Raw genomic sequence first — 19,100 nt, 5'->3', positions numbered from 1 at the left:
GTAGGAGGCTTTGCCTGGTCCTGACTTGGCTGGCAGGGAAGAAAAGAGGGAGGCCATAGGTGGAGTGACTGGAGATGGGAGCAGGTGGCTCTGTCCTCAGCCTGGAGAGAGCAAAGCAGGTGGCAAGAAGCCAGTCCAAGCCTCGTGCGGTTTCTGAGTGCCAGGCAACTCTGTGCACAAAGACCAGGGGCGGACCTGGATGAGCTGTAGCACCCCAGGCTTCAGCCGCCCTTCATCCCCTCCCCAGCCTGGACTCCTAGTCAAACAGGTGGACAGGGCTCTGGGCAAACACCTTTATTCTGACCATGGCCTCAGCTCCCAAGGCGAGAGGGAGAGGCTGGCTCGGTCGGAGCTGCTGGGGCTTCCTGGGCTCCAGAGCAAGCGGCCTGGGGACAGGCACGGTGCTTCTTCTGGCTGTGACTTGAGGTGGCTCACCAGAGGGGTCATTTGGTATTTATCTCAAAATCCACCTCTGAATCGAGAAGGGAAGGAAGCCGAATGCCAGCGACGGCGTGGAACCCCGGGACCTGCTCCTGCTCCTGGATCTGGTCTCGGAGGCGCCGGATCTCCAGGCGTTGCATTTCTATGATTCTCCCAGCTTCTTCTTGCTCGTTCAGTCTCATGGTGGAAGTGACTCTGGTCGTGTCCTTGCTGGGCGCTGTAAGGGACAAAGCAGGACAAACGTGACCTGCTTGCTGGACTGCTGTGGCCTCTCCTCCTCTCCCCTCCTCCCTGCTCAAATAAATGTTCACTGGGAGCCGGGCATGGTGGTGCACTCCTGTAATCCCAATACTTGGGGAGGCTGGGACAGGAGGATTGCAGGTTTGACACCAGCCTTAGCAACTTGGCAAAACCCTCAGCAACTTAGGAAGAACTGGTTTCTAAATAAATAAATAAACAAACAAAAATAAATAAATGGGTTGGGGGTGTATATAGGAGGTAGAATGCCCTTAGTTCAATCCTAATATATTAAAAAAAATCATTGGGCATCTATTGTGAGATGACATTCAATCCCAGATGCTGAGATAAATAGGCCACTTCACTCTCTCACAGAGACACACTTCCGAGTGAAAATGTGAATGCGGAGCATGACCCTAGCCCTGCCCCCACCCTCCAGCTCCCTGTGCACCTGCATGGACATCCTCATCATCTCTCCCCCATTCCCCATGCCTCTGGCAGGGTGGCACTCTCCCATGGATTAGGTTGCAGAAGATACAGTGCACACAGGCCCATAAGTCTGTCCACCGGCTCAGGTCTGTACTGCGCACGTGTGGCCGTTTCGGCCTACCTCTCCACCCGCTCCCTCAGCTGCTCTCTCTCCTGCATGGCTACTGCACAGTCTCTGTGTGTTCTCCCATCACAAGACACACAGCTACTTGCCCAGTCACCATCTGCCTCCCAGGGGAGCCTAACCTGTTTGTGAACCTCAGTCCTAGAGGAACTCAGCAGCACTGGCTACACCTGCATCTCTTTGCCCAAAGCTTCTCCAAGTGCTAACAGGATCTTGATGCAGATTGTAGCTTTAAGGCTCTCCAGCCAGCCCAATCACTGCTAGAGGTTAGTTGACCGCAGAGGCTGGCTGTGGAAGGAAGGGGGATTGGACACCGCAGAGCTGCAGGGCAGCTCAGGGGCTGCACAGGGCTGCAGGCTGGTGGCTGACCTCCAGGAGTGCTTGTCTTCTGGAACATGCCTGGCCTGGGTGAGGCTGCTCCATGAATGTCCCCAGGGGTGCTGCTCTGCCTCCTGGGAGATGGGCTCATGTGGAAGATGGCCCAGGGGACCACAGTGTCCTGAACTGTCTCCCACGCTGATCTGTGAGCATCTCCAGGGCATGGGCTCTGCTTTTCCTGTTTTTCCCTTTCATGCCCACAGTTCTTTTTCCTTTGACGATGACTTGCCTGCTCATCATACTGTGGTTCAGTCTTACAGGAGGGCATTGCTGTGGCTGTGTAGACCCTCCTGCCCTCCCTCCATGGCCGTGTGAAGGCAGTTCTGGCCATACGACCCCACCCTGCCTTCCTCCTTACAGGCCCTGGCTCCTCTTATTCCTTGCTCTGTCCAGAACCTGTTATCCTCCAGACCTGGTCACTTTCTCTTTCTGCATACCCACCACAGCTTCCTTCAGTAGATTAAAGTGATTTTTATTTCAATTAATTAATTTCTTGGTGTACTGGGGCTCAAATACAGGACCTTGTGTGAATGCCAGTCAAGCGCTGTACCTCTGAGCTGCAGCCCCCAGCTCAAATTCTGATTGCAAATGATAGAAAATAAGAGTATGGTCACTTGTATATGCAGATTTACTTCCAGCTTTTTTTTGTACTTTGTATCCTCCTTCTCCTCCCTTCCTTCCTCTTTTTTTTTTTTTTTTTTTTTTTTGGTGGTGCTGGGGTTCCTGGAAGCCCTTCTACCTCCGGGCTACACTCCCAGACCTATTTTATATTTTTATTTGGAAACAGGGTCTCTTAAGCCAGTGAGGCTGGCTTCGAACCTGCGCAATCCTGTCTCCGCCTCCCAAGTGCGGAGATTACAAGCATGTGCCACCACGCCTGGCCCTCCTTCCTCTTTTCCTTCCTTCCTTCCTTTCCACTACGTCTCTAAAGAATTTAACATGCATATTTAACATAAAAGAGTCCAAGGTAAATCAATAATGTTATCTTCTTGTAAAATAATACAAGACTTAAAATGATTGTTCTCCAAGCCCTCCTGGCATATATACTAATGCCCAGTATTTTAATCCCATCTTAATATTTTAATCCCCAATTTAGCTATTGCTTTTTATTACTTTATAGTTAATGACTATTTAAATTTTATACATTTGCCTTTGCTCATTATTTCTTGTATTCTGACTTTGGTCAGGAATTATTTTTCTTCCATATGTATATTAGAAATAAATATACATCATATATGTGTGTGTATATATATATGTGTATATATATATATATATATATATATATATATATACATATATTAGAAATTACTTTAAGGAGGTTTTGTTGATGATTCGTTCTGTTTTAATTTGTTGGATTTTTTTTTTCTTTTGGTCCCATTTTAAGAAGACAGCTTCACTGGTCATGTACTCTAGGGGCTCTCTGGGTCCCTTCAGCACTCTGAAGGTACTATGTCATTACTTCTGGCTTTCACTGTTGCTATTGAGAAGTCGAATATCAACCGAATTGCTATTCCTTCATATGCAATCTATCCCTTCTCTCTGGTTGCTTCTCACGTCTTGTTGTCTTTGGTGTTCTGCAGTTTAGATGTAGGTTTCTTTTTAATTATTCTGCTTTGGACCCATTGGGACTCCTGCATCTCATGATTGGCATTTTTCCTTAATTCTGAAAAAAATCTCAGCTATTTCTATGGCAGTGTTGTCTTCTTCATTCTTTCTCAAACTTCAATTAAATATAAGTTGGATTGTTCTATCCTCTCCTCTTTGTCTTATGCTATATCTTTCTTCCTCTGGGCTGCCATCTGGCTACTGTTTTTATTCCTTCAGTCGTAAATTCTCCCTTCAGATATATCTAATCTACTGCTCAATCTGTTCACTCAATTTCTAATTACAATTATTATAGTTTTTATTTTTAGAAGTATTATTTGTATGTTTCCCCAAAATATCTCTATGATTTTTGGTTGTGAACTCATGCTCTCTAGAACATTATCTCTGGGAAGTTGTTGAAGTCTCTATTCTCTCAGAAAGTTTATAATTGTTTGTGGTTGGGACGTGGGGACCTACCAGCATGGGGTTATTTATGTATTTATTTATTTATTTATTTTTTTTGTGTGTGGTACTGGGGATTGAACCCAGGGACATTTTACCTCAGAGCTACACCCCCAGCCTGATTTTATTTTAAGAATCAAGATCTCACTAAGTTCTGGAGGGCCTCACAAACTGCTGAGGCTGGCCATGAATCTGTGATCCTCCTGTCTCAGTCTCCCAAGTACTGAGAGTGCTTGCGCAGTTCACAATGTACATTCAGTTTGTGGCTCAAAGTAATTCTAGCTTTGTTACTCAGCGGTAAAAAGGAATGAACTATTAATATAGCAAACAATTTGGGTGGATCTGAAGAGTACTGCACTGAACGAAAAGAAAACATTCTCAGAAGACCACGTGCTATATAATTCCATTTTGCAAATTTCTCAAAATGACACAATTATAGGGATGGAGAATAAAAGACGGTCGCCCGGATTAGGGACGGTGGGGCGGGTGCCTGAGTATGGGATTTTGGTTAGCAGTTCTCAGGGAGAGAGCTCAGATGTTTTTTCTTTTCTTCATCCAGAGCCAAGCCTGACATGGATACTTATCTTACTTGTCTCCCTATGTAAGGTAGATTTCTCCCTCTAGTTTACCTTTGGTTTCCCAATTCATCCTACATTGTTTTGGCTCCCTTTCTCTTTAAAAATATATGCCTGCAGTAGAAAACTGGAAGGAAAGCATGCATTTTCTAATGACACAGTTTTTGAGTTCATAGTTATTTTTTTTTTACCATGATTTAAAGTCAATTAAACTTTTTTTGTGTGTATAATAATGGGGATTGAATCTAGGGGAATTCTACCTCTGAATTATATCCTCGGCCCCTTTCTACTTTTCTACAGGGTCTTGCTAGGTTGCTGAGCGTTTCACTGAACTGCGGAGGCTGTTCTAAAACCGGCAGTCCTCCTGTCTCAGCCTCCCAAGCACTGGGATTGGAGGCAGGCGCCACCACGCCCAGCTCTCGACCCTTGAAGGCTTATCACAAAGAGCAGTAATCTCTCATCACATTCCCCTCCATTTCTCAAACCTCAGAGGCAGTAATTTTAGTTACTAAGTCTTTTGGCATATACTCTCACACTCTTCTTTGATTAATGTCTCTGTTGCTGTCCTGTCTATAATTTTACGCATTATTTGTTGTATTTCCGTTATGAAAGGTGAACATTTAGCTTTCCCCAGCACTCTCCCTGCCCCGTGCACGCCTCCTGTCCTTTCCACTCCTAGTTTTGAGTGGATTGATAGTTAGAATGTACGGTACTATGACTGACGTCACAGCTGAGCCACGTAGTGTACAGTGATTCATTTCCCTCTTCTATATAGTAATTTGCTTTCCCTGGAGGTAATGCTTTACCGTTCGCCTAATTTTACATGTACAGACTGCTAATTCAATCTCAACTCTTGTTGTGTAAATGTTCTCTCATTAGATATTTAGACATTCTAGCGATTTCATCTTCACCAAGTGCCTTTTTACGTACCCCGTCTGGGCTGGGCACCTCTAGTTCTGTGGCCGAGCTATTATCTGGGGACCTCCCTCCACCATCGTTTTAGGGATTTTTTTTTTTTTTTTTTTTAGCGGTACTGGGGATTGAACCCAGGGACATCCTACTTCTGAGCTATATCCCCAGCCCTATTTTTATCCTTTACTATTTACTTATTTATTTATTTATTTATTTTTGGTGGTACTGGGAGTGGAACCCAGGGGCTTTCTACCTCCGGGCTATACGCCCAGACCTATTTTTATGCTCTATTTGGAAACACTGTCTCACTAAGTTGCTGAGAGCCTCACTAAGTAGCTGAGGCTGGCTTCAAACCTGTGTGATCCTCCTTTCTCAGCCTCCCAAGCGCGGGGATTACAAGCGTGCGCCACCACGCCCGGCTTTATCCTTTTTTTTTTTTAAACAGGGTCTCACTAAGTTGCGGAGGTCTCACTAATTAGCTGAGGCTGGCCGTGAACCTGTGAGCCTCCTGTTTCAGCCTCCCAAGTACTGGGATTACAAGTGTGTGCCACCACACCCAGCTAGGTATTTTTTTTTTTCATCTTTCTAATTTCAATGTTTTGTTTCTCGAATCCTATGTCTTCTTTCTTGTATTCTGGTACAGAATACCCACAATAGCCTCCTGAGAAAGTGTGCATGAGAGGTAAATTTATTGAGACTCTAATGCATCTGAAAATGTCTTAATCACACCCTTTCCCTTGATTAATCATTTGGCTGGGTATACAATTCTGGATTGGAAATAATTTTTCTTTGGATAACTAAAAGCATCTGCCTATTGTATTCTAGCTTCCAGTTAGCTTCTAATTTACAGCTTTTGTTGAGAAATCCAGTGTAATTGAGATTTGCTATTGTTCTTGTTTGGCAGTTTTAGATAATTTAAAACCAAAAGGCTAAATGAAGAAATCATTTTTTTTTCTATCTTAGTGATATGGATGATTTAAAAAGTTACCAGGCATAGTAGTACATGCCTGTAGTCTCAGTAATTGGGAGGCCGAGACATGAGGATCGCAGGTTTGCGGCCAGCCTTAGCAATTGAGCCAAGCCCTCAGCAACTTAGTGAAATCCTGTTTCAAAATAAAAACTAAAATAGGGCTGGGGGTGTCACTTCAGAGGTAGAATGCCACTGGAGTCAATCACCAGTACCACAATAAATAAATAAATAAATAAATAAATAAATAGTAAAAATTGAAATTTAAAAATCTGTGGCAAAATATATGCTATTACTTGGATTGTGAATGCTCCCCAAAGGCCCAAATGTTGAAGGCTCGGTTTCCAGCCTGTGGTGCTATTGGGAGGTGGCAGAACCTTTAAGAGACAGGGCCAGGTGGAAGGAAGTTAGCTCATTGGAGACATGGCCACCGAGGAGATGCTGAGACCTTGGCTGTTTCTCTCTTTCTGTTTTCCCGCTGCCATGAAGCATGTAAGCCTCCTTTACCATACCCCCGCCATGATGTACTGTGCTACCACAGGCCCAAAGTAACAGTGACTGTGGACTGAAAACTCTGAAACTGTGAGCCCGCTTAAAACTTTCCTCCAAGTTGATACCTCAGCCATTTTTTCATAGTGATAGGAAGCTAATACAATAAACAGAACATACAATTTACCATCTTCAGTATATAGTTCTGTAGCTTTGGGAACACTCGCACTGTTGTACAACCAATACCACCATCCGTTTCCAGAATCTTTTCATCTTAGCCAATTAAAGCTACGGACACATTCAGTACCAACTTTCCGTTTCCCACCAGTCCCCAGCTTGTGGCAATCATTTTTTTACTTTCTGTTTCTATCAATCTAACTACACCAGGAAACTAATTTAAGTGGACTCGTATAGTATTTGTTCTTTTGTGATTTGCTTATTCCACTTAGCAAAATGTTATCAAGATTCATGCATACTATAGCGTGTGTTAGAATTTTCAACTTTCTTCCTTTTTTTGTGGCAATGGGGATTTAACCCAGGGGTGATCTACCTCTGAGCTGCAGCCCTATTTTAAAATTTTTCTGTGTGTGGGTCTGGGGATGGAACCAGGGGCATTCGATCTCTGAGCTACATCCTCTGTCCTATTTTTTATTCTTTATTTTGAAATAGGGTCTCACTAAGTTACAGAGGGCCTAAGTAGCTGAGGCTGTCTGCGAACCACGATCCTCCTATCTCAACCTCCCAAATGTGATCCTCCTGTGTCAGCCTCCCAAGCCCTAGGGTCTTCATTGTCAGGTGAGGATTTCAGTTTCTTGAGTTTATGAAACGGGCTATCATTCATCTGTCCATTTCCTAGCTTTCAAACTTTTGTGTCTCTTGCTTCCTTTTGTGTTCTCTCTGTTGCTAGGGTCTATTTATGCCATTTTAGTTGGGTCCCAAGTAGCCATCTTTAGACAGCTGCTCTCATGATACAGTTTTAGTAACTGAAAAACAAGCTAGTGGACCTTTCAGATCTGTTAGTCGTCATATGTGTGAAAACTCAATATAAACGTTGCTAAAGCTAAAGTAGTAGTTTGGAGACGACAACCTCTCTTATTCAGAAAAAGAATTCAGAAACACCAGTTGAACTGGCCAATTTTTTAAACCACTTGAGAATGTATGTTTTGAGTTGACTTGTCCTGGTGGGCTGAGACAGGGTCAAGATCAGAGGGCAGACTTAGGTTTTCCATGGTCAAGGCAGACAGCTGTAATACTTGTCTTTGATTGTTGCAATAGAATGCTCCTTGGGTAAAACACCTCAGGCACTTTCCCCCAGTGATAGTATCTTAAATAATCATAGTATCTGAGGCAACTCCCTTATGTTAGAGAGACCTAGTCCATAGCTATGGGGTGTTTCAGTTCATCCAGGACTCTAAGCTTTATTCCTGAAAGCAAACCACCGGAAAACAAAACAATTGAACTATGCCGGCTTACTTTTCATAAAAATGTATTATACTCCTGGATTTATTGGTTGTCCAAGTAAGAAATAGATATCTAAGGAATCTTTATTTATGGCCCAAAAGCCTGTTAGTTAAGAGATTGTCTACTGTTATTCAACACTCCTTTCATAAACATCCACATGTTAAGTTTTTCATAGAATTTAGTGTCAGGAAAAAGTTTCTCCAGAAATATAAAAAACAAAGAAACAAAACCCACCAAACTTCCTTTTTCCATGCAATAAGAACTATGCGAACAATTACAGTTCTTAAAAAAAAATTCCCTTTTAACTCATGGCTGTTAGAAATTTAGAGGCATTTGAGGATATAGTTGCAGTAATGAACTCGTTGAATATTTCTTATGTAATTCTTTCCCTTCTCCCTTTAAATAATTCCTCATCGTTTTGTCTTCATTTTAATTGGACAGGTCCACAATCCCTTAACCACAATTCTAAACTGCAAAAAGATTTAAAAATGGAAGCCCTTTTGAAATTCATTACAGTGTGTCACTATAGCATACTAATGTGTCTGATTTCAGGGCACTGCCCCAGGGCCCTTTGGGGGTGTTACATAATCCAGAGCATGCTCTCTCTAAAATCTGAAAGATTTTGAGTTCTAAATCATAGCTAACCCTAGGGATTTCAGAAGGACGACTATGGACGTAAGAGTGCGTGCATGTGGGAAGGATCTCACAGATCCTTTGGAGAGAAGGTGTGGAGAGGCTCCCAGAAGGCCAGAGGTGGGTATGACCTGCTCGCAGCTGTGCTCGGTCCCTCGGTCCCAATGCCCGTCTCCCTGGCCACCAGTGACATTACCTGTCTCTGCAACTTCCTGTGGCCGGATTTTCTTGGACAGCTTCAGAGCTGCTTCAAGGTCATAGACTTGAGAGCGAGTGAGCTTCAGCTCCCTGCGGAGCTCATTAATTTCTTTGATTAGAGAAACATTTTCCTTTAGAAAAGAAGGGAAGAGATGTGAGTGGGGCTGGACGAGTGATCGGTGGTCACAGGACATGCCCTCCTGGGATGAGGGGGTGGAAATGGACAAGGTTGGGTCTGGACCCAGGTAACTCTGCGTCCTGGGAGGAGGTGAAGCATCTTTATCCTGTGCACATTGCTCAGCCTCTCGAAGTGACAGGAACTGATTTTCAGGTGGACTCGGCACCATTCCCATCCATCCATGCTCTTTTGAACATCAGTATCAATGCTTTCCTAAGCACTTTTCAGTATGATTTTAATGTATTTAAGCATCATAATAACCCTACGGCTACATTCTATTACAGTCATTTTTTTTTTTTTTTTTTGGTGTTCAGGGTTGAATCCCAGGCCTCACATACATGCTAAGCACACACTCTACCACCGAACCATACCCCCAATCACTACCATCACCGTTTTATGGAAGAGGAACCTGAGGCACAGAGGGGTTGTGCAATTGGGCTACATTACACAGCCAGCAAGTGTCAGAGCCAGGATTCTGACCCCAGTGGTCTGACTCCAGAGCTCTTCGGCATCGTGCTGTCTTTTATTCACTTTTAAAATTCAGTTGTTGAACCTACATTTATGGGACATCTGCTGAGCCCAGAAATAAGATGGGGTTTCTGGCCCTCAACACCATGCTATGTAGTGAGTAATACAAGAAAATAAGCAGATAATTAACATCTGTTCCATCCACTGGAAATTCTCTTCTCTTGTTTGTATTTGACAAATCTCGTCCACCCCTCCATCCAGCCATTCACTAAATATGTACTGAGTTACCCTCATGTGCCAGCCAGGGTGCCGGTCCAGGGGTACACAGAGACCTGACCCTGCTCTAGAGGAGCGGGCAGTTTCATGGGGGACATGGGCACATTTTCCATAGTACCTTGCTGAGATGGGGAGGGGCATTTGGCCCGGCCTGAATGCCAGCTGGATTCCTAGGAATTGACCCCTGACCTGAGGTTTCAAGATGTTACCAAGGAGAGGGTAAAGCGTGTTCTGGAGAACAGGAACAGCAGGGGCTAGGGCACAGAAGTGTGAGAACACTGATGTGGGGGAACTGCAGAGGTGCTGTGTCCCTGAGTACAGAGAGAGAAGAGGTGGGCAGGGAGGAACAGGGCTGAAGTGTGCCGGAAGCCAGCGCTGGGGTGCTGCACACCAGGTCGGAGCAGTCTCTTCTCCCCTCTTCTCACACCTATCTCTGCCTTCCATTTTGTATTCAGAATAGGGCCTCAAGGTGGCACCATAGACAAGTGCCCATCCCCATGGGCCCTGAGTGACCGGTGACTTTGTTCTCGTGCCCAAAGCCTTGTATTCAGTTTGTCTCCCATAAAGCCTCCCCAATGACCCTGCAAATCAACTGCCTGAGCCTCTTGTTAAGTGGCTCAGGTGAGCCAAGTGTGGTGGCACACGCTTGTAATCCCAGTGCTGGAGGCCGAGACAGGAGGATCGCAGGTTTGCAGACAGCCTCAGCTGCTTAGTGAGGCCCTCTGCAACTTAGTGAGACCTTGTTTCAAAGCAAAGAATAAAAAATAGGGCTGGGGGTATGGCTTGGAGGTTGACTGCCTTGGGACTGGGGTGGCCCTGGGGTTCTGCTTTTCTAGTCGCGTATCTATAGGCCATGCTTTGAGTAGCGAAGGCCTTGCGGCTGCTCCAGAAACAAGCTATGCCTCTCCCGAGGCGTCATCTCAGGAGTAGGGAGCCTGGCCCGAGCTGGGATAATCTCAAGCACTCTCACGGCTACTGTAGGCCCCTCTCTGCATGCGGAGCCCGGGAGGGGCTGTGATGCACACACACACACACACACACACACCCCAAAACAAAAGCAAAGGCAAAACAAAACTTTATGGGAACACTTGATGGCTTGAGGGCTTTCCCCACCCTCATAGTGGGCTGGGCTTGCCTCCACTTTCAGGTCATTCAATAAAGTAGTGATGGGAACCAGAATGAACCTAGAAGCTGACAGTACTCTTCTTGAGTCCTCTCAGTTTACATCCTTACTTACTACTTCTTGATAACCCCCCCCCTCCCCGTTTAGTCACTGAACCCTACTCATTCGTGTCTGACCTGGTTCTCCCTCCGTCCTTCTGTGTGGCTCTCGGCATCTCTCACCCCCACCGCGGTGCTGCTTCCAGGGGAGCCCTGGCCCTCACCCCCCACCGCCCCCACCAGCCACAGCCCTGTGCTTGTGGTCTGTGACTCCTGGGTATGTGAGGGCCCGCTTCCAACTGCAGTGCCAGCCTCTCCCCTCCCTGGTGCCCCCTCCCTGGTGCCTCCTCTGTGGCGGTGACTGAGACCCATGGGCCAGTGCAGCCCGATTCCCTTGTTCTGTTTGAACCCGTTCTGAAAGCCTGCCTTGCACGGGCTTTGTGCTGGGCGTGGGAGGTCCCTCTGGCCCAAATGTGGAGAGATGCCATAAGGGGGGAGGCGGGGACCCAGCCCAGTGGAGGGAGCTCCCCGGGGAGACAGAGGTTGGAGAAGAGTGTTCCAGGCCTGGAGCCAAGAGGCAGCAAGCAGAAAGCAAAACACTAAAAGCCTGAAGATAAGATTAAAAACAAGCCAGATATGGCACTTGGGAGGCTGAGATAGGAGGATCATAGGCTCAAGGCTGGCCTCAGCAACTTAGTAAAAATGGCTGATATGTACCTTGGAGGTAGAATGCTTGTGGTGGGTTCAATCCCCAGTACAAAAAAAAAAAAAAAAAAAAAAAAAAAAAAAAGACTAAACAAGAGTAACTATAATTGCAAGGGTCGATTGGATTCCTTGCAATGGATCAAATATTTTGCATGTATTACCACATTTCAATCTCACGACAACCTCATCAAGCAGCACTATTGGACTAACTTTGGATGAGGAGACAACGCAGCAGACAAGGCCTGGGGCTTGAGGCTCTGCGTCCTGCTCCTCCCTGACTGCCACCTCTCGGACTCTGATTTCTCACCTTCCATTTACGTCACCTCCATTCTGATACCTAGTACCACGGCCAAGGACATCCCTAGTGAGCACGAGTTGGGATGACTGAAGAATGTGTTCTGTGTGTGTGTGTGGGGGGTATTTTGAGGAGTCCAGAGGTCACACTGAGGCCGACTGTATGTGCCCTGAGTGGCTTTGTGAGTTGAAAATGTGGACATGGCTTGCTGAGCCTTCTGTTCCTGATGGCTCAGGGTGGCTGTCACAAATCCCTCCAGCCATCCAGAGTCCCATCCGGCTACGAATCCCTCCAATCATCCAGAGTCACATCCAGCTCCTCAGATGCAGGAAAAATCTGACCTGAGGCCCATGAAGTACACTGTCTGGGAAACGTGAGGCGGACTGGCTCGGCGGACTGGCTCGGGGATGCTGAGTGCTCTCTCTACACAGAAGGCCTGTGCTGAGCTGACCGGGTTTGCCTTAGGCCTTTGGAACTGCCTGATGACTCTGGCAGGCAGAACTTTCAGACACCCATGTTGGGCAGAGAAGAGAAGGGAATGTCTGTAGCGCCCCCTACTGGCCTTCTCTGAGTCAGATACCATGTGGGAAAAAAAAAAAAAAAAAAAAAAAAAAAAAAGCAAGGGATGCAGTCTGTGAACTTGGAAGCCTTGCACCAGCGCTGTCTTTCTGGAACCCACAGTCAGTCGGGATCGCCATCTGTCCAACTGCACAAATGAGCCACCCTGGAATCCTCTGCTCTTCCCCCCCTGCTTCTGACCTGGCATTTCTACTCATCATTTCTACTCTGAAATGCCTGTCGACATCACAACAATCCTCTTTCGAGGCCCTTCTCATTTACCTTTATCATGGCTGTCATCTAACGAGGTTCCCTGACTCTCTCCACCAGTCTGTCCACCCTGCCAGCTGATTTCATCTTTATGAAACAAAGATAACACCACTGCCTACTTAAGAAGCCTCAGATACTGTGCTCAGGACGAACGTCGTACTTCTTGGCATGGTGTGGAAAACCCCTCTCAACCTACCACTCCAGTGGGCTCTTTCTTTCCGCCCCCAGCGTTCTGCAATAACCTAAGGTCTGGACTCACAGGTCTGCAACCACCCCTGTGCCCCAAATCCCTCTCCTCTCTTTTTCTCAGGCTGTTCCCCATGCTTAGAAGCTTTTATCCAGCTGGCCCCCGGTCACCCTCTACGCTCCCCTGAGCCCAGTTCAAATGCCACCTTCCCTCAGACACCTCCCATGAGTTTCCAGGGTATAACTGAGCCCCACTTCCACCATGAGCCCAGAAACACCATATGGAGCGGTGATTGCTTGCACGTGGTCCAAGTTCCCTGTGAGGAGCTTCCTGAGGGCACGCGTTCATCCTGGAACCCTCCGGCCGATACAGAGCTCGCTGTGTAGGAAGCCCTCCAAAAACGTGAACCGAATGAATAAAATGCATGTCCTAGATGTGTGCATTTCAGAGCAACTCTGATTTCCATATCTGCAAGTGTGTTGAGGAAGGGAGTGGGGAGGCCCGAGTGCCTATCTAGATATACAAATGGGACGTGGCCTCATTTTTCCAATGATTTTCTGATGAGTAGCTCTCAGATGTCATGTCCAGCCCTGCCTTCCTTGGCCTTGTGGAGTGAAGTGTCAGGGCCCTGGTAGCTGCAGACACAGCTCCAGCCAGATCCCGACAGACACATGCCAAGACAGGAGGCACCTGTGGCCAGCAGCTGAGCTTTGGAATCACTTGTACTGTGCTCTCTCCCATCCTCAGGCACAGGTACCCCTGACCATAGAGTGAAGGGCTTCTGGCCTCTCCCACTGGATTTTTAAATCATCATCATCATCATCATCATCACCATCATCACCACCACCACCATCATCATCACCACCACCACCATCACCACCACCACCACCACCATCATCATCATCATCATCATCATCATCATATGTGTGTGTGTGTATTGGGAATTGAACCCAATTCAACTTCCAAGGACCCTCCATTGGGTATTCTACCTCCAAGGTATATCCTCAGCCCTATTTTATTTTGAAACAGGGTCTCCCTAAGTTGCTGAGGGCCTCTCAACATTGCTGAAGTTAGCCTTAAACCTGCGATCCTCCAACGTCAGTCTCCCAAGCACTGGGCTTACAGACACATGTCACTACGCTGGTTTCCACCTGGTTCCTAAGCACATTCTGTGCTGGGACGGAGGGAGGGGAAGTGGAATTCTGGAGCACTGATCCCGCCCAAGCCGGTGCCTAGCACTCGGTGCTGGTCATCTGATGCAGCCTGCACAGTAACCACTGAAGTTGGAGTTTGATTTTCTATTTTACAGACAGGAGGGCGCTCTGGGGGGAGTCAAGGGGGCACATCCACAATCTCCTGGCCACAGAGTGGCTGTATGACACAGGCAGTGTGACCTGGATCTACACAGAGACGGTGCCCACTCTACTTCTATACCCTGGGTGGGAACACGGTTCCTGGGCGAGGTTACCTGCACAGGCTTGTCACCCAGCCTGGCTCTGGCCCAGCCACTGTCCTTCAACTTTCAGGTCAGAGAAGGAAAGGATTTTTAGCATCCAGAACAGTGGTTTGGAAGCTTTCCTTTTTAAACATCTTCCTTTTGCAAATATAATCTTACACACGGCCCTGCTGTGATCAGCGAGGTGCTCCCTGCTGGCCCCAGGCCCCTTTTTTGCTTCTGCAGGTGTCTGAGTCACTTTTCTGGCTCCACGGGACCGTGGAGGACACAGGTTCACAGTTCTGCTGGAGAGACTGCTCTTCGGGGGACTGACCTTGTTGCTGACTCTCTCTGCTGACTTGGGTTTCCTCTGCTCCCCACCCCAACCTGGCCCACAGGACCCTCTGGGAAACAGGGGACAAAGAGGAAAAGAGGACGGGATGCCTGCCGCCGATGCCTGCACCCTGTGCCCGGCCTGTGGTCTTCATTTCTCTTACCATCTCAGAACGGATATTTGCTTTTGGCACCTGCTTGACATAAAGATAGGGACCCAGTTCCCTGAGGACCTTGCAGACTGGAGGGTTGGTGGCAGGACACAGGTGAAAGTTTAGCTACAATACTAGCTGACAACTGCTCCTCTGTCACCCCGGTCCCACTGCCTAGCTTGCTGCCTCCCAGGGCCCACGGGTCTCTCCTTGCTCCTAACACTTGAGGCTCTTAGCCATGGCTCTGTGTAGGGCCACTGGTGCCAGGAATCCCACCAACCAGATTTAGCCCTCTTTCGGGGTCTCACTGCTCCTGTGGCCCCAGGTAGAGCAATGGCTTAATGGAAGGGGCAGGGCTGGTTGTAAGATGGCCTGAGACCAGCCATGCCTGGGTCTGACCTGAGTTGCAAGGTGCTCTGCCCAGTTGTGTGTGGACTGGCTAACGTAGGATCTGGTTTTGACCCAATTGCAACCCGCTCCCATTCTGGTGTTTAAATTAGGGCATTAAAGAAATGTAAATATAAAAAGGTACATGTTTTTGTTTTTGTTTTGGCACTAGGGATTGAATCCAGGGGAATTCTACCTCCAAGGTATACCCCCAGCCCTATTTTGTTTTTATTTGGAAACAGGGTTTTGCTAGGTTGCTTGAGTCTCACTACTTGCTGAGGCTGTCCTTGAACCGGCTCAGTCTCCCAAGTACTGGGACTACAAGTGCGCACGACCACACCCGGCAAAAAAGTTACACGTCTTATAAATGTGATTCTGATGTTCTCTTTTGATATTAATTCACATTAATTACCTCAGACGATACTGATACCCAAACAAACCTGGTGGAGGCATCCTGCCCGGCAGTCCTGATAACACTCCTGAGCGAGGGTGGCAGTAATGGGGCCATCCTCTCTGAAGGACCCCGGGAGGCGGGTGGGTGTGCCTATTGAGTCAGAGTGGGGCCAACTCAGGTGGGTGTGGCTAGCTCTGCATCCAGAGGTGAGGACTGGGACCCGAGGCACCAGGAATGTGAGCCGAGAGGAGCCGGGAGGGCAGGGCGGGCAAGGACGGGCACGGCAGCTGCGCCAACTGCAGAATAAGCAGCAGCTAAACAAAGGTGGAACCCGAGTTGGAAAACGGAGGCGAGAAGGGAGAGCGTGACTTAGGAAAGCGAAAACGACATGTACAAAGGTCCCAAGAGCCGGAGGGTCCCTGACAGGAGCAAGGCAGGGCGCAGTGTGCTTTGGATAGAGATGGGACAGGAAGAGGAACAGGCTGCCTGGTGAACTGAGGAGGGCACTGGCGGGCATGCAGACGCCCAGAGAGGCTCCTTGGTCACAGCCGGGACCAGCCCTGGGAGGCGGGAGGAGAGGAGAGGAGCTGTAGGGACAGCTAGTGGTCCCTGGAGGATGGGTGGTCGTGGAGGGCCCCTGAACAGCGTGCCGGTACCTGCATGATGCGGACGTATTCGGTGCGGTGCAGCTCGCTCTCCTTCACCACCTTCTTCTTGAGCGTAGTCAGGTTCCTCTCCAGGTGCTCCCGCTGGCGGGCGTATTCCTGCTGCAGGTCTGTGTTCAGCCCTGCGATCTCCACCTGATGGGGCCCAGGAGGTTCTTAGCGAGGGCGAGGTGGCCGTGAGGTGCAGGGAGGGTGGCAGGGGAGGCTGCTCACCATGTCTGCCCGCTGCACGTACTTCTCAAAGAGACCCCGGACCTTCTCCTTCAGCAGCTGGGGTTCCTGGATATACGCCACGCAGTTGTGAAGGTCTGTCTTAAACCGTTTGACCAGTGCTTCCAAGTCCCGCTCCTGCAACCAAAGACCTTTACTTCCGGCGCTGCAGGGCACTCACCAGGTAGAGGGGCAGGGGCCCTCAGGCAGAGGCGGAGAGCGCAGCAGGGGACAAGCACTACTAGTCCGGGACTTACATTAATTGGAGACCTAGTGGGCACAGAGCTGATGGGTGGCAGCAATGAAACTCTTGTTGCCTGCCCGGCTGGGCATCTGGTCTTAACAGCCTATGTGACCTGGAACTTCACCCTTAAGAGACCACACATGGGGCTTCCTTTATTTGCTCTAAAATCCTATTAGGACCACAGGGCTTAAAACATTCAAGGAAGCTCCTGTGGCCACCCATATTCCTTGAGCCAGTATCATATCTCTCTCACAGATCCCTGGCCAGGGCGTCCGCATCTCCCATTATGAGCTCATCCGGGGCTTATCCCTCCTGAAAGGCAGGAGTTCAGCCGTGAGTGGGTGGGGTAATGGGCGCAGCTGGCTTCATCGGCATCCGTGGGCTACGCTCCCTCGTCAATCGTGCTTTTCCGGATACCTGTCTTTCCTTACCCTTTCTCTTCACTCTCATAGTCCCTTATCCACATTCTATAAATTTCTGCCTTTCACTATACTATGCACATGTCACAAATCGCCTGTCAGCCTCCCGGCATGTGAAGGGCGGCGGGATCTGCATCAGCTCACGTGTGTAGTGCTGGCCGCTTCTGTGTTATCTTGTAAGGAATAAATGCTTGATGTGGAGGATGAAAAAACTCAGTGCGATTCAACACACGTTACCGAGTGGCCTGTGCTGGGCGGCTGGGGGCATAGCCACATCCTGGCTCAGGGACAGAAGACCTAGTTCCCCCACTAACTTAGTGTACACTAATAGAGATGAGTCCTGGAAGAAATTCCTTAGCCTATTCCCTTATTTACAACACAGAGACTGGTAATGGATGATCTCTGAGGTTCTCCAAGCCTGGCAACTCTTTGGTCATCAAAGCCTTTAGCCATTGAGTACAAATGACCTCTCTGAACATGCTCTTCTCTCAGCCAAACAAGGCAAAGGCTAAGAATGTTCCTCCACAACCGGCTTCCCATCCCCCAGTCACTATACCCAAGTATTACGTAATCTCAGATGGATTCAGACATGTAAATTAGGATGGGCCTGAAACCAGGCAGCTCTGTGGGCAAGTGGAGTGTGAGTTAAAATGGGAAGTGTATCTTAGCAATGGACTGGCTCCGTCTCTGGGAAGCCAGCTGCCCATTGCAGGCAGGTGCCAGATCCTGAGCCAAAGCCTGCCAGACTGCAAATCCTCACACCTTCTGTCTCTCTCTGCGCATCTCCTGATCCGTGGCTCTCAACTTCTGCCACAGCTCCGTGATGTTCAGCTCCAGTTGTGTGTTCTGTTTATGGAAACGCTCCAGCTCTGCTTCCATCTATAGAGAACAAGGGAACAAGAGTCAAGAACACAAAAGTGAGAGAATGAAAATTACAGTTGAGAACGGAAGTCTTTCAGTGGGAATATTCCTTGATATCGGGACATTCTTTTCTAGTCCCCATCCATGTCCTAGAATAAAATTCTTCTTCCTATTCCCTGCCATCATAAAAGCCCTACCTCCTTCACTGATGCGTCACCTGGAGCCACACATTTCTGTGGTCAGGTGGGGAGGTTTCCCCCATGGTCACTTTCCCTCTTCGTACCCACTCGGATTCCTTCTGTGAACTGCCAAGTACTGAGATCTTAACTGTAGCATGGGGCAGGCTCCTCCGATGCAGGCCTGACCTTGCCTGCTTTGTGAGCTTGCATGAGTGGACCTTACCCATGAGGCTACAGTCCTTCTAAAGCACAACATTAGGGTTGATTCTAAAGCAGAGAGTTTTGAGGGACTGGCCTGGTATGTAGGCACCCCAATCCTCGGTGTGAAACAGTAAAGAGGGCATTGAGAAGGAATCTCTGCTCATCAGCCTGTTGAAAAGGTCTTAACATGTGCAATGGTGAGCTATCCCATCTTCAAGAGAAAACCAGGAAACCACCAGGGAGACACTGAGAGATTGTTTCTCTACTGCTAATCTGTATGAGCTGAAGACCCGTGACTGGTAACAGAAACTTCCAGCCGGGTGTGGTGGTACACGCTTGTAATCCCAGCATTCGGGAGGCTGAGACCGGAGGATCACAGTTCACGGACAGCCTCAGCTACTTAGTGAGGCCCCCTGCAACTCAGTGAGACCCGGTTTCAAAATAAAGAATAAAAAATAGGGGAGGGGGTGTAGCTCGGAGGTTGAATGCCCCTGGGTTCTATCCCCAGACCCCAAACAAACAAACAAAAAAAACAAGAACTTCCAATGAGGAGGAGATTAGCTGTGTGTGAG

General features: G+C 48.1%; 1 protein-coding gene across 1 annotated transcript in view; it reads right to left on the bottom strand.

The window, feature by feature from the left end:
* Positions 1–443: 443 nt before the first annotated feature.
* The window catches only part of CFAP57 (cilia and flagella associated protein 57), a gene marked incomplete at both ends in the record, with an annotated part of 70,320 nt that continues 51,663 nt past the window's right edge, over positions 444–19,100 (bottom strand). Inside the window, 5 exons of the mRNA XM_080692017.1 lie at positions 444–658; positions 8,949–9,081; positions 16,406–16,549; positions 16,628–16,762; positions 18,050–18,166. Of these exons, the coding sequence (XP_080548143.1) occupies positions 444–658; positions 8,949–9,081; positions 16,406–16,549; positions 16,628–16,762; positions 18,050–18,166 (744 nt within the window). The remainder of the gene's footprint in view (positions 659–8,948; positions 9,082–16,405; positions 16,550–16,627; positions 16,763–18,049; positions 18,167–19,100) is intronic.

Source organism: Muscardinus avellanarius (assembly GCF_963383645.1).
Source record: "Muscardinus avellanarius genome assembly, chromosome: 3".
Lineage (NCBI taxonomy): Eukaryota > Metazoa > Chordata > Mammalia > Rodentia > Gliridae > Muscardinus > Muscardinus avellanarius.
Note: the sequence above shows the minus strand (reverse complement) of the source record. Positions and strands in the feature narration are given on the sequence as shown.